The sequence below is a fragment of the Metarhizium brunneum genome, chromosome 1 (genome assembly GCF_013426205.1).
Source record: "Metarhizium brunneum chromosome 1, complete sequence".
Classification (NCBI taxonomy): Eukaryota; Fungi; Ascomycota; class Sordariomycetes; order Hypocreales; family Clavicipitaceae; genus Metarhizium; species Metarhizium brunneum.
Window position 1 is genome coordinate 221,630 of NC_089422.1, and position 13,732 is coordinate 235,361.

Sequence of the window (13,732 nt, forward strand, 5' to 3'; positions counted from 1 at the left end):
TGGGGTTTCCAAAGGCCTATATAAGCCAAAGAGCTCTATTCACACAAGTCAATAAAAGCCTTATGCCCTAGGTCTCGTGATCATAGCCCTTTGACGAAACTATGACCAGAGTGTGGTACCTACATTTAAACAATCGACTCTAGTGTTCGAAATGAAGGAGCCACGTGTAAATAACTGAGCACAGGGCCCGTTGCCAGTCTTTGTTTCTGGCATGTTCTTTCCCGGTATTGGCATCGGGTTAGGGTTAGGCTACACTGGCGTCCAAGTTATAGTGTCGCTGCAGCACGCAGCTTTGTCCATGTCCATTCGGCTTGCAGTTGTTATCCGACGAGAATGAATGCCCGGTTCACCTGCTGTTAGCGTCAAAGAACGTTCGGTCCCCTTTCTTGCTATAGCACCACATGGCGTTGTGAACCCGTTCCCGTTCTTGCACACGTCGTCTTTGCCGGAGCAGCTATTACACTGCTTTCTAAAACCGCAACTTATTTTAGCATTTTCTTTAAGACTTCACTCTAATTTCATAGAACCCCCCAATCACTGTGTTTAGAAGATGGTGTACGGCCCCTTGCAGACGCAGACGGGCTCTTTGGTGCATAAACCTGGCTGGGGAGGCAGTAGGTGAATAGTCGGCAGTCTACTGATGTGGATATCTTTCGAATCGTAGCAAGAAACTTTCTCCTTGGTAGTTGCCAAAGTCGCGAGAAACGGACCGGACACGTCACGGCTACGCGACAGGCCCCCTTCCCGCCCTGCCGTTACAACATGTAGATGATGTTGTTTCCGCATCATCTGATGGGTCTATGGTTCCAGTGAGATCGGAAAGGGGTTAGTAGCTACAGGTAATGCAGGCGGCACAGCCCCCTGAGCCGTTACATATTGGCCGATGCAACCCGAGATTTTTGGAATGCGTAAGAGTCGGAAGGCGGGGACTGGTTCATAATCATCTGGTGGCGCTCTGGTTGGATTTGCCACGTAATGCCTGTATGTTGGAGATGGTGCGCCTTCCGATCTATAGGTATCATTCGCGAATCGGTCAACAAGGCTACATATGTACTCTTATCAGGAGATACGTCAATCCCACCATACTAATCGGCCACGATATGTGCCGCCCTTGTCGCCATCCCGTTCACCTCCCGATCCATCTTCTGCAAAACCCTTTACACAACGTCTTCGGGCGGCGTTGGCCGCGGTTGTTGAGAGCAATCGGGTATATTAACAGTGTATGATCACATACTCTCTTGGCTAGCTCCGACGTGTCTTCTAGCAGATAAGTATTTGTCCTTGACATTTCCGTTCCGGACAATGAATGAACGGGGTGATCAGAGAGAGCTGTCATGATACTCAGGCGGGGGCTCGGGTTGTCACGGCAAACAAGGACGTGACTTTCCGTCTCGGGTGATAGATCCAATCATTCTTCATTCTCCTGACGGCCAAGGGAGACCTCAGCTCCCTGGACCACTTGCCTCGAACGCAAGGCACAACAGTTGCCCAGATTGAAAAACAGCTCTCAAGAGTCTGTCCTACATCCCCCACCTGTGTCGTTGAAAGCGGTTATCTTGGGAATACCCCACTTGCGGCCAACAATGTTATTATGTAACCGGTAGTTGTAGATCTTGTGGGAACTAGTTTCGGTATACCCTCATATTTATTGACTCTCCTACGGGCCTACTTTGCTATTATTCCCTTAGACCCTCCTGATTCCAAATAGCAGGCAAGAGCTTTTGGGTGTAGGTCAGCCTCGTCTCAGAATTCGACCAGATAAACTCTAACAAACGAGTCTGCCACACCACCGTTCATCTTGACTTCGTCGTCTGTCAGGGCCCGGTGACGAAGAACGACCGACTTGCTCCACTTGACCTCGATGCCGAGGGCCTTGGGCGAGTAGCACCGGTCGTCAAACATGGGAATGGTGCTGTATATCGCATATTTGCCCCCGTTTTGGGCAAACCGCCGCAGGACAGAGGCAAACACGCCGTCTCGGACGTACGAGAGGCACATCATGCACAGAAGGGCATCGGCGTTGTCGAGGGCATGGTAGAAATCCCTCGACAGTGCCCCGTTGAGGTCTTGGTTTATGACCTTGGTGAAGATGCCGGCCTGGTCATGATCAACATCTACCTATTCCTGGATTCTTTGGAAGCGGAGGGGTATATTCAGAGGTTCCATATGTATACCTTGAGGCCAAACTGGAGCGCATTCTCGCTAATGTCCACACCGGTCATGTCGAGATGGCTGACGGCCCGGGGCTGAATCGACTGAGTCCACCGAGCACCTTGCGCGTAGGCAATTGCCGTGGAGCCGTACAGGCATCCGATGTCGATGACCCTCCTGACGCCGAGGCGGAGGTTTGGTTTATTGGTGTCGATGAGCTGGGCGAACTGGTCATGGTAGTCGCCGTAGCCTAGGGGCGTCAGAGTCTTGTAGTATCCAAGTGGTGTCGGTTCGCTATAGATGTGCTGGAACGATGCCTTGTTCGGATTCAGCTCCCCGTCGCCGGATTTATCAGCAATAGCACACATGGTAGCTAGAAGATGGTGAAGAAGTAGCCACGAGGGACAATACACAACCCAGCTGCTTGGGATTTAGCTAACCTGACCTCCAAGCGGATCGAGGCTAGCAAGGACAAATGACTAGAGATGAGGGTTTGTATGAGGGAATTATGTGCCTTTTATCCTCGAGCTAGTTGTAGATGCTACCATACAAGGCATCACTATAGGGATATCGAAACGGAAGGTGTTGGGAAGAGCCATGACGTAATATCCTGCAGATACAGTATGAGGTTAGCACATATATGCAACTAAAGCGGCATACAGCTCTGTACAGCTCTGTACTGTGGGGTGTGACAAGGGCTCGGAAAGAGGGCTTGGAGCAATTTAGCTCAATTCAACTAATAACAGTCTTTGGTATCAAAGGTCCTTGGTTTTCCTCAAGGCCTTGAGGGACCGAAGCCGTCTATTTATACAAGAAGTCGGTGAGGACCTTCTGCCCTAGGTCCCGTGACCGTAGCCCTTGTGTAACCTGCGATTTCCGTGTACCATGGGGCGTAGTTGTCATTTCTAATGTATGGGTTGTAAATATATAAATAAAGAGATGATGCTGAAGCTACATTTCTTCTAGCTCTTGGTCCTGTTGCCTCAATTTCACTTTTGGTACAACTCACTAAATCCGCTCTATTGAAGAGCTGATTTCCACACGGAGTGTCACACGGAAATCGCCCTGCTACACAAGGGCTACGGTCACGGGATTAGGGCAAAAGGCCTTCACTGATTTCTTGTATCTAAAGACGTCTTTGGCGACCGAGGCCTTGAGGAAAACCAAGGACCTTTGATACCAAAGACTGTTATTAGATGAATTGAGTTATTGCTCTAAGCCTAGCCCTTGTCACACGGAGCCCATGTGCATTCTGTGGACGAAACCTCCGTGTCCTTTGTAGAGCGGAGGGGCACCAGCACCATGAATCCAAACGTTTCTATCGATCAACTCGGCTTCTTGACGAGTTGCAAAGAGGTTGGTTCCGAGGTGCATTGTGTGTTGCAGATATGTGATTTGGCCAAAGGCATGGGTGGCGGTGACATTGAGGAGTTGAAAGTTGCCGCTCTTTAAGCCGAACCATGCACGGTTGTGATTACGACGTAGTATTGACCTACAGGTTCGGCTGGTGCGTCACACACAGCGGCAACGGGAGATGTCGAATCGCTAAGAGTGCTGCTGTTGCCGTTTGGTTTAAAAACAAACGACAACTTCGACTCCGGCTCTTACCTTCCCATACCTGGAACAACGGCCTGACAAGGGCTCCAATTGCTAAGAAATCTGTCATGGGAAATACAAGGTGGTACAGTTGCTGTTCAAGTAGAGCACGTTCTTTTTATGGCGCAATTAGATGCCGTTCTGTGCCGTTGACAAGGCTCACGTGAATCCAAACGCTTTGTTACACGGAAAGGGCCCAACACATCGTGAAGCCCAACAAAGGAGCTTCGCCGACAAAGGACCTGTTAGTTACACAGATTGAACACGTGCCCGGGTAAGAGTCCTAGGCACAGACGTTCCATTTATGTATATGCAGTGGTTACTTGTCCCTCTCTTCCTCTTAGAAAACCGAGGACCTTTGACACCCTTTAGGATGACCTTTGAATCTACCTCTTTGCTTCAAGCCTTCTGCATTGAACCCTTGTCACAGGCTGGAACAATGGGCGTTGTCTTGCGGCCGACCGGCACGTGTCAGTTTACAACGATTGTTGTTTTTCTGTGAGTCAAAGGAACAGCCAGCGTGGCTTTGAGGCGTTCCTGTCTGTGCTCGGCCATCTCCTTCTGCCTTTGTTACCCGTTGGTAACAAAGTGGACTAGCCACTTAGCAAAGTGGTACCCTTAGAACTTGGCCATTGTTTCAGTTCGAGAGTAAACAAGAGATCTGCATGCATGACAATGAAGACTGTAGAGCCTGGTTTCGAATTACAGCACGTGAGGCCCGCCTGCCTTGCATGGTTTAAACACGGTTCAGCAAGTGAGCCCACAAGTCGTTATGAATTTAGCTATGAACTTGCATATTTCGAGTGCTTTCAAAGACAAACTCACGAGGTGAGCTCACAAGTATATAAGGACGGCCCCATATCCTCTGCATTTACGCGCTTCTCCAGTTTATCAGCCTGCACACTCGTTTGTTACACCCTACGTTCACGATGAAATTCTCTCATTTTCTTTCTTTCATAGCACCTCTTGCAGCTTCGGTCACGGCGTTTCCTAACCGAAGAGACGCGGAGGGGCAGATCTCGCGCCGCCAGGGACCCTCCAGCGCCTGCTTCCCATAGTAAGAGAAGTGATGCAGTTATACATAAGCCCATGGGATGAAGTTGACGTATTAAGTGCTAATCCTGGCTGCCACATACCCGCTGTTTGCCAGTGCGACAATGGTAAGTCCCCTGCGTTGAAAGACACTTGGTGTTCTTAATGTACAGTTGATGACTTACAAATGTAGGATGGATCTACATGTTCAACCGGGACAACTACAACGCTGGTGGCGGTGGCTGCGACCCCCCTTGGGCTTTCATAGCCAAGGACATACGGGGGCACCCAAAGTACCATTGCTGAGTGGGTGGATTTTGGGAGGAGAAAGATATTATATAAATTTATCTGCTGGTTCAGTGAAGCAACCAGCAACGCAACGGCGAAGTTGGAGGATGTGAATTATTAAATGGATCGTGAACTTGTATATTAGACACGCAAGAGGCCGTCTACGAAATACTGGTCATCAAGAACTTCTTGTAATAATTTACATCCATAAATAACAAATGAGGAAAAATGGGACAAAAGAAGAGGAGAGAAAATAGTCATAGACGATGGAGTCTTACTTTGACGACATGCTATTCAAGACGACTAGTCTGCCATGTATCTACCCAAATTGGACTCGATTCCTTAAACTACGGAAGAACAACTCTTGTCAAGTCCGTTCAGGTTTGCCAGAGGCTTCTATCTTGATCTTGACTAGCGTAGGCGCCCGAATAGCATTTACACCTCAGATTCGTCGAGACAATTGCGGCGTCTCCACGACGACCCCGGCTTCTTCCTCTTCTTCTTGTCTCTTTCCCGATCCTTGACACTGCCATGGTAATTAGTAAAACAACGGGGATCCTTGGGCTCTTGCACTGTCCCGTCCTCATCTACCACCGGGGTGTCATCGTCCTCCGGATCAACATCGTTCGGGTCAATCGGGACACAGGGCTTTTTGGTCTGCCTCTTTCGGGGGCGGGGAGCATCTGGCGGGTTTTGGTTCGGGATCCATTTGGTTTTTACAGCAAGACCGGAGCCATCTTTGCGGTAGATGTATACGCCTTGAATGTTTTTGGGGGGGATGGCTCCAGGCACGACAAACAAATCTGCAGTCTCGGCATCGTTGCGGTTCGTGTCGTGAAGCCAGTGGCCCTGAGGCAGACCATGCAAGGTGACTTGGTAGACGAAGCCGGTTTGCGCCTCGGATTCCTGTTGGAAAAATGACATGTCGATGGATGCTTCGTGCGACGGTGATACGAATACGTCTTCGGGTGTAGTAGCACCGGCAGCATCGTCGAGACCTGTATCGAAACCCGGTTGGAGGCCTTCTCTAAACACTACTGTAGGGTCCCGGAAGTCGCCGACGAAGAATGTGCTCGCTTTGTCTCCATCTAGTATGGGTTTGTTTGTGACGTCCCCAAGTTGGCCAATTTGGCCTTTAACCTGGCGGATGGAAGGACCTGGCGCGCCCAAGGATGCCCAAGCCGTGGCGGCATAGGTGAAGCCCACGAGGGCTATAGACTGTGGTATTTTCATCCTGCCATGCGCGACTTCGAGAAAAGAAGATGTGAGGTGTATAGAGGAATGCGAAAGCCCCAGTCTATAGGTGGCCGGAAAAGAGTTTATGTAGAGACATCGGCAAGCGGGCGCGGCGTTGCGATTCGGTCCATATCTGCCACCTCACCATGCAATACCCATATGTCATGGGTTGCGGGAATTATTGGGGCTGGTCAGGTGATAGAAGATAAATGATGGATACAACTTATGATTAAAGTAATATACTTGATATATTTGTGCGCGCAATGCTGCATTCTTGGGACTAGTATCGATTGCCGCGATATTGCCTATTTTAGCGGCAGCAGGGGAGCCCTTGCGCGCCCTGTCGTTGATCATATCGCCATGGTCTGCCTAAAGCTGACGGGCTTTCCCGTTCATCCCTTGTATTATGCTGGCGTTGCTCCGGTAAACAGTGGGTTCAATGTTGTCTTAGCATGAATGTTATCAATCATGCCGTTCTCTGCACTGCCCCGCGCACTGCCCGCTCTTTGAGGTTCAAGTTGTGGTTGCGCTCCTTGTTGCCATTTTCAACGAAGTCGGGGGCAGTAGACCCCGGGAAAGATGAATGGACCTATGAGACACGAGGTACTTCTGTCACCCCGGCCTCTTATTTCAACGGCACTGTGTAATGTTTCCAACGTTGATTTTCTTAGTCTATATAGCCCCCTGCTGTGTCGCGGGTGTTGAAACAAGACAGGGGCTGGAGCAGAAGCTCCGTCATGTCAGTTTGTCGACCCGCCGAACCATGGATGCAAAATTCACGGAGCTGTGCCTCCAATGACAAATTCTCCATCCTTATTAAACCTGGACTCGAATGGCGTCAGTAACAGGCCGTCGTGCGCCAAGTTTAAAACCCCTTTTGGGTGGCCTCGGCACTGCTTGCACTCAACCGCACAGCCATCTTCTATATCCCACACCCGCACCGACTGCGTCAACCACAACCCTTTGCAATAACACGCCACTTCAGAACTGCCTTTAATATAGTCGAATAATGGCTGACAAGTGGCTAACTACAGACGGTAAGTCTCGGCGCTCCGTGGAATGACAACGGAATCCTAGATTGCCGCGCTGACTCTGATGCCGAGTAGAAATAGAGGATAATGCAAGTGGGTAGCGCCTCAACACTCTTCCCCCTATTCTGAGCCTAGACGAACTAATTGAACGCAGGGTCGTTTATCAAGCACTACTATCAGGTGTTTGATAATGATCGGCCCGCCGTATACAAATTCTACGTGAGTGTGTGGCCCCGAATGCCGGGCCATCAACTCCTCAGCTAACCATTGCCGGCAAAGAGAGACAATTCCATGATGTTGTGGGACACCACTCCGTGTCACGGCGCCACGTCAATTGCCGAAAAGCTCACTGTATGTGTGTCAGGTGGTGTGTTCTATACGGCAGGGATGCTAACTCTTGGTGCTATAGAGTCTGCCATTGCCAAAAGTCCTGCACCACATCCAGGGATTCGACGCTATGCCGTCGAATGATGAGGGAGGCGTCTTGGTTCTTGTCAAGGGCGTCTTGTTGGTGAGTTTTGCCGCTCCTGCAACTCAACGATTGGCAACTACTGATTGATGCATAGAGGGGAGAGACAGAGCCTGCCATGAAGTTTGTTCAGTCTTTCCAGCTTCTCCCAGACGGCGATGGCTATTTTATCTTCAACGACATTTTCCGGATGCACTAAAGCGTGGGGGGAGTCTGGTGACATGAATTGAGCTGGTTTGTAAACTGATGTCAAGCTTTGAATAGCTAAAAACGGACCATGTCAAAATGAAGCCCCTCGTTCAAGACAATAGCGTTATTATTGCCTCTGCTTCTAGGCTACGCAGCAGTATTCACAAGTAATTTAGTTCAGTTAGTTGTCATATAATTGCACTTCTTGTATGTGCACTCGAGAGTCTCTTATTTGTCTACACTGCCTAAACAACCGTGCCATGTGATAAACGTGATTCGAGTTTCATCATTACTCATCCGATATACCCGTAATCAAGTCGGTCCCAGCCTTTTGGTTCACCTCTCTAGCTAATTGACCCAGGGTCGACGGTGCTTCCTTGCCCCATGCCGAGAACCAACTCTTCATGTCACTATAGCTGACAGATTGCCTCTGACTCTTTTCAAGCCACTTCTGCATGTAAAACTTGGCATCGTCAAAGTCATACGGCTTTCTTGGCTTCCCATCGGCCCCCGAGGAGACCATCTTGCCCACAAACTGCCAGTCCCACGGCGCGGCGATGAACTTGATGCCCGTTCCATCGTCATCCATCCCCTCGGCCGAGAGGACAGTGTCTTGTGCCTCGGCTTCCGACTTGTACTTTTCCCAAAGGGCGGCCTTCTTGTAAAAAAACGCCGAGATGGTATTGTCGGTCCATTTTGACGGAATCGGTTTGCACCTCTTGGCGGAACTCTGATGGGCCCATTTCCACCCGGGCTTGAGCTTGTCGAGGACTTCTTCGCCATACTTTTCGGGTTCGTTGGCGGAATACGTGGTGGCGATGTAATCGATGTCCCCAGTAGTCTGTCGGTTGCCGAGAATAACATTCACGGCACCACCCTGAACAATGAGGGTGAATGGCTCTTCACGCAAAGCCATGCTCCCGCTGGCATCCTTCATGGCCGCCAGTAGGGTCTCCTTGGTCATGGAGTCGGTCTCATCGCGACGCACAAGGGGTTTCAGGCCCGAACGGCGAGGCACAGGCTCTGCTGTTACCGCAACCGCGAGGGCCGAAACAAAAGCTTTCAAGAAACGCATAGTGGTGATTCGGCTGTGTCTAGGTTCTCCAAGGATGCTAGCAGAATGAGAGTGAGTAGAGTTCACCAACGGCAGCAGTCAAATGCAGATATAAGGCACTCCCAACCCAGCCCGGCAGATGTCACTGTGCGTGACAAAAGGTTCAGATACGGGACCCAAAATAATTTCTTCTTTTGGTTATTTATTCCAATAAACTCCGTCTTGCAGGCATCATGGGCTGCGCCCTATATTTGACAGTGTTTGGGCGGCTATGACATGGGTAACCCCTCAAGGCTTACAGGCATCCGATGTATATAATTTTCTTGCTATACCTGGCCAGGGTCAACCACGACTCGGCACTTAGACTAGTAATTGCTTGGTCCGACGGATAATTCTTTACCCAAGCACTTCTCTTTTCTTTTTTAGCTTTGATATGCTCATAGTACGTACCAGTCGTAGGGGCAAATATTTCCACCCCCGGCCATACTGGTAGGGATATAGCAGGGTATAAAACCCAGGGCAAGTTATAGTTACAGCCCAAAGATCAAATTCACTATCCATAAGTCGCCGACAGGAATCGGAGTCCTAGAGTTCCGGAACTTCTTGTCCTATAATAAGAGTGACCTGACCCACTGGCAAAGGTTTGGCTTAACGTCTTGTGATCGCCTAGTCATTTACCGATATACTTGCTTGGATGATTGTATCGCGTTGTGAGACATTCAAACTTCCTGTGGTTTTGGTTTTGTAGCACATGATCATTCCTCCCATTTCTTCCACCTGTCTCGCTAGAAGAGTTCATGTTATTCATTCAGTCTAAGAGGCCTCCCGGCTATTATTCCATAAACCTTTAGTAAATCTACTCCGGAAAACCACTTTCGGCGAATGGACTGTAATAGTGACAGGGGTCAAGGTTGCAGCATATGTACATGGAGTATACTGGAAGAGAGAACCGCAAGTTACGCAATCAATGGATACCCAGCCATAGTATACGGTTGTCCTTGTTAATAAGGCAACAAGGGCACAGGAAATTGTAAACTGCATGATATCTACGTGCACCGTGCAGTCAATAGTCCAAACTTTCTTCTTTTTTTGGCGTGATAATGGCAGAAAACTCCGCTCCAAGTCTAACGTGGCAGATGCCTCAGCCCTTTAGTAACCTGATATTGATCTCATAGTACTTATTGACGCCAGGTTAAGCGTGGGGCGTGGCGTGAGTGAAGATTATCAATCATGGTGTTGTAGAACTGACTGACTCGGACAAAGGATGAGTTTCCCATACCAATTCTGTATATTAATGCCGACTTCTCATTCCAAAATGTAGGACTCATCCCCGCCAACCATTCTTGTTTTCAGACTTTCTCCTATCAAACCAAAAAAACACCAAGGGCTAGTCGAGTTCTCCAGCCTGATCAAAATGGTTCCCGAAGTTGCACTGCTCTCCCCTCTCTTCGCCGTCCTCGCCTATGCTGCCGCTCCCCCTGCCGTTATTCCCACTCTTGCCAAATTTGACGGTTTGGCACTTGGCCGCATGGTTGAACATGTCCAAAAGGCAAAAGATGAGATAGCGCTCGTCAAGAACTTTATCGACAGCCAGCCAGACCCGTACATCGACCTTCCCTCAAAAATGTTTCCTTCCTGGGGATGCCTCAGCGACCGCGTTCAATTCAACGTTGACGAAGTCACCATCGCCATCAGTGCCCACGAGGACGCCTCAGACAACGGGCCCGTGACGATGGACATTGCGGAATCCGTCGCCACCGTCGACACCTCAACGGCTGGCTGGAGCATGGAAGACTCTACCACTTTTGGAATCGACAGCTCAGTCAACATTGGTTTCGCGGGCATCGGCGTGTCCGGGGGTGTGCATCACAGCAACACCAACTCCAACGGGCACAGCGGCGAGAACAGCAACCAAAAGGAGTACCGAAAGGAGGTGGGCAGGACTCGCGAATGCCCCAAGAACACCCACTGCTCGGTTCAGACCTGGACGTACATGGCGACGCTCAAGGGAAACTGCCCCCTTATCCCCATGGTTGACCCTGTCTGCTGGAAGCCTCGCGTTGGAAAGGAATGGTTCCCGGCCACGTTCCCTGCGTACGACGTCTTGCGGGACAACAAGCTTCTCCGGGGGAACCTTTCTCTCCCCGCCGTCCGTGGGCAAGACACCACATGGGACACCATCGGTGACATGTACTTTACCATGACGAACAAGGACGGCTCGCCTACCGGTGCAGTTCTGCCCAAGGAGTTTGCTGAGAATGTGTGGTGGGCAGACGAGGCCAAGTATAGCATCAACTACAAGTTTACCACGCCGTGCACAATCAGCGCTCCTATCACGGATAGTCAGGGGAACCCCAGAAGAACCCAGGTTAATCTCAAGGTTGAGCATGGCAAGTTTGTGCGGGATGAGGTCCAGGAGCCTACGGGTTACAACTTTACCGTCATTGATGTCCTTGAGAGCGCCTTTGATTAAAGAGTGCATCTACTTGGTTTGACTCTGTTAAACACGCAGACTCGGTGTCTGCAGCATTACTATTGTCTGGTTATGGGATTTGTCGAGATTTTTGTGTGTTGATCATCCTCCAGAGTTCAATCTTTTTGATCATCTTTAGGCCATTGGCGATAGACAATCTATTAGATAGATTTAAAACATTATGGTTTAATGATTACGGTTTGCCTTTGTCCTACCAGACATCTTACGTATACCTATATTTGAAGCATAGCTGTTGTGCGTTTGTCGTAGCCTATACAGGGTCCCTTGTATGTGTATACATGGAAAAGTTGTTACGCGCATTGTACTTTATATTGTAACGAGATACAAGACCATCATAGAAATGTAGGTGTATTTCTCATACTACTTACTTAACCAAGTATTTTCCCCATCACCGGTAGAGATGCCGCCTGTAATGTAATGTTCAGCTGTCTCACCGTACTCTCCCACTGACCCCAGCCGGTCTGTCATCGCTTTCTTGATGTCTAATGTGGATTGTTGGTACCTTCAAAAGAGCTCACGGAATGTAATTTACAGAGCTTTGAAAATACTCAATCTATCGGGGTTGCCCTTCGCTTTCTTCCCGACATAAACGTGCTTCTGTAGTTCACTTGGCCTTGAACTTGTCCTGAATCTCTTTCTCTGTAAACTTCTGGGTATGGCTTCTTAGGAGCGCCATTCGATCTTCTATGCTCATCGACATTTGCTCCTCCCCAATGGGTATCATACACCTCGCAAGAGTGCGATAGTCCTTCATGAGCAGTCGTACTGTAATCATGAGGTAGTCAATATTGTGGAACACGAGAGCTTTTTGCACTGCGTACAGCTCCTTGCTCTTCATAAACGAGACGGGATGTTCACGCCAATGCCGACGCGGGTTTAGGTGATGAGACGTATGATAGCCATCATTGAAGCAGTACCGATTGCTCTATTTGCTCATGAAAAGTAAACAATTAGCCAGGTCCGATAGGAAATCCAGCAAGGGCGAGGGTACTAACCGGAACATCAATTAGCGTAATACTGGAGCGATAGTCAGAGCTGGGTTCGTCATGATCTACAAAGGCATGCTGACCCCAGTTGCCCAGCATTAGGCCAGAGCGGAGCAGCAGCAACGGGAGCAGGAATACGGTAAAAGTTGCCTTTGGGTTATACTGATATAGCGTATAGAGCGTTGTGTACCAGCTCAGCTCCCAAAAAGCAGCCTTTATCGCGAAGGCTGGCCACCCCTTCCTTATGAAGTAGAGGGGCAGGTCAAGCCAGATTAAGAAGAAGAACCGCGCGGTATAATGCAGGAAATGCAAGACATTATCGCGCTGGTATCTGATGGTAGATGAGAGGTCGTCAGGCCCGTTTCCCTCGACGTGGTGATGTTTGACGTGATGATAGTAGTAGGAATTCCAGGTATGTCCCATCAACGGATCGGTAATGTACGGGAACAGCGAGTCAAGTATAGACAAGCGCTTGTTGAGAATTCCCCGCATGTGTATGTGCTGGTGCATCATGAGGGTATAGGTGCCCATGTAGCTGACTTGCATGATAAAATGAAGCAGCCCATGGACCCAGGTAAACTTCCAGAATAGAAACATGGCGCTCGGGACCGACGTGGAGAAGTACAGTAATAGATGCGTAAGCATTACCACGTCTGTCTCAACACGGACAATCGACCGGGCGACGCGGACATAGGGACGGAAAATCCAGGCGTCGATAGAAAGGGGCAGTCGAATATCACCAGTATCAACTTGGCTAAATACCGTGGGTTCAAATAGGGCATGCTTGGGGTCATTTAAGGCGGCGAGAGCGGTTATAGTCGCCGCATCTCGATGACTTTGGCCTATTACATCTGTAGTTAGCACAAATAATGCCATCTGCGACACATTCAAATACGCCAAGGTCTGTTGCTGTGCATTGTACTACCTTTCTCTTTATCACTGCCTTCTTTGTCACGGCGTCGCTGGCATTGCTCGTCACGCTCTTGATACTCTCGAATATCAGCCACCAGATTTTGAAGGACGAGAACGTCAGGCTTCGTGAGGTTAGGGTCAAAGACTACACCGTCCACGTTTTCAATGTGAGACATGGCTAACAGCTTCTGAGAAGTTGCAGAGGTTACCACAGCACGGAGGAGAGGCAGACAGAATGGATATGTGCTTGATGAAGCCGCCAAGGAGCGAACGTGAATGGGCTGCAATGTAGAG

The 13,732-nt window shown here is 49.5% G+C and overlaps 6 protein-coding genes across 6 annotated transcripts; 2 read left to right on the plus strand and 4 right to left on the minus strand.

The window, feature by feature from the left end:
* Positions 1 to 1,743: 1,743 nt before the first annotated feature.
* Positions 1,744 to 2,519, minus strand: G6M90_00g000710 (uncharacterized protein; the record flags this gene model as incomplete). The annotated part of the gene is made up of 2 exons (XM_066129491.1): positions 1,744 to 2,097; positions 2,175 to 2,519. The coding sequence occupies 2 exons, from the start codon at positions 2,517 to 2,519 to the stop codon at positions 1,744 to 1,746; spliced, it is 699 nt and encodes a 232-aa protein (XP_065985625.1).
* A 2,983-nt stretch (positions 2,520 to 5,502) lies between these two features.
* G6M90_00g000720 (uncharacterized protein) lies at positions 5,503 to 6,300 on the minus strand (the record flags this gene model as incomplete). The annotated part of the gene is made up of 1 exon (XM_014687510.1): positions 5,503 to 6,300. One exon carries the CDS (start codon positions 6,298 to 6,300, stop codon positions 5,503 to 5,505), a length of 798 nt encoding a protein of 265 aa, XP_014542996.1.
* Positions 6,301 to 7,312: 1,012 nt separating this feature from the next.
* ntf2_0 (Nuclear transport factor 2) lies at positions 7,313 to 8,002 on the plus strand (the record flags this gene model as incomplete). The annotated part of the gene is made up of 6 exons (XM_014687509.2): positions 7,313 to 7,340; positions 7,410 to 7,427; positions 7,489 to 7,553; positions 7,614 to 7,685; positions 7,744 to 7,845; positions 7,901 to 8,002. The coding sequence occupies 6 exons, from the start codon at positions 7,313 to 7,315 to the stop codon at positions 8,000 to 8,002; spliced, it is 387 nt and encodes a 128-aa protein (XP_014542995.2).
* Positions 8,003 to 8,281: 279 nt separating this feature from the next.
* On the minus strand, positions 8,282 to 9,067 carry G6M90_00g000740 (uncharacterized protein; the record flags this gene model as incomplete). Its single annotated transcript, XM_014687508.1, has 1 exon — positions 8,282 to 9,067. The coding sequence occupies one exon, from the start codon at positions 9,065 to 9,067 to the stop codon at positions 8,282 to 8,284; it is 786 nt and encodes a 261-aa protein (XP_014542994.1).
* Positions 9,068 to 10,460: 1,393 nt separating this feature from the next.
* Positions 10,461 to 11,519, plus strand: G6M90_00g000750 (uncharacterized protein; the record flags this gene model as incomplete). Its single annotated transcript, XM_014687507.1, has 1 exon — positions 10,461 to 11,519. The coding sequence occupies one exon, from the start codon at positions 10,461 to 10,463 to the stop codon at positions 11,517 to 11,519; it is 1,059 nt and encodes a 352-aa protein (XP_014542993.1).
* A 625-nt stretch (positions 11,520 to 12,144) lies between these two features.
* G6M90_00g000760 (uncharacterized protein) lies at positions 12,145 to 13,614 on the minus strand (the record flags this gene model as incomplete). The annotated part of the gene is made up of 3 exons (XM_014687506.2): positions 12,145 to 12,465; positions 12,536 to 13,368; positions 13,452 to 13,614. The coding sequence occupies 3 exons, from the start codon at positions 13,612 to 13,614 to the stop codon at positions 12,145 to 12,147; spliced, it is 1,317 nt and encodes a 438-aa protein (XP_014542992.2).
* Between the last annotated feature and the right edge of the window lie 118 nt (positions 13,615 to 13,732).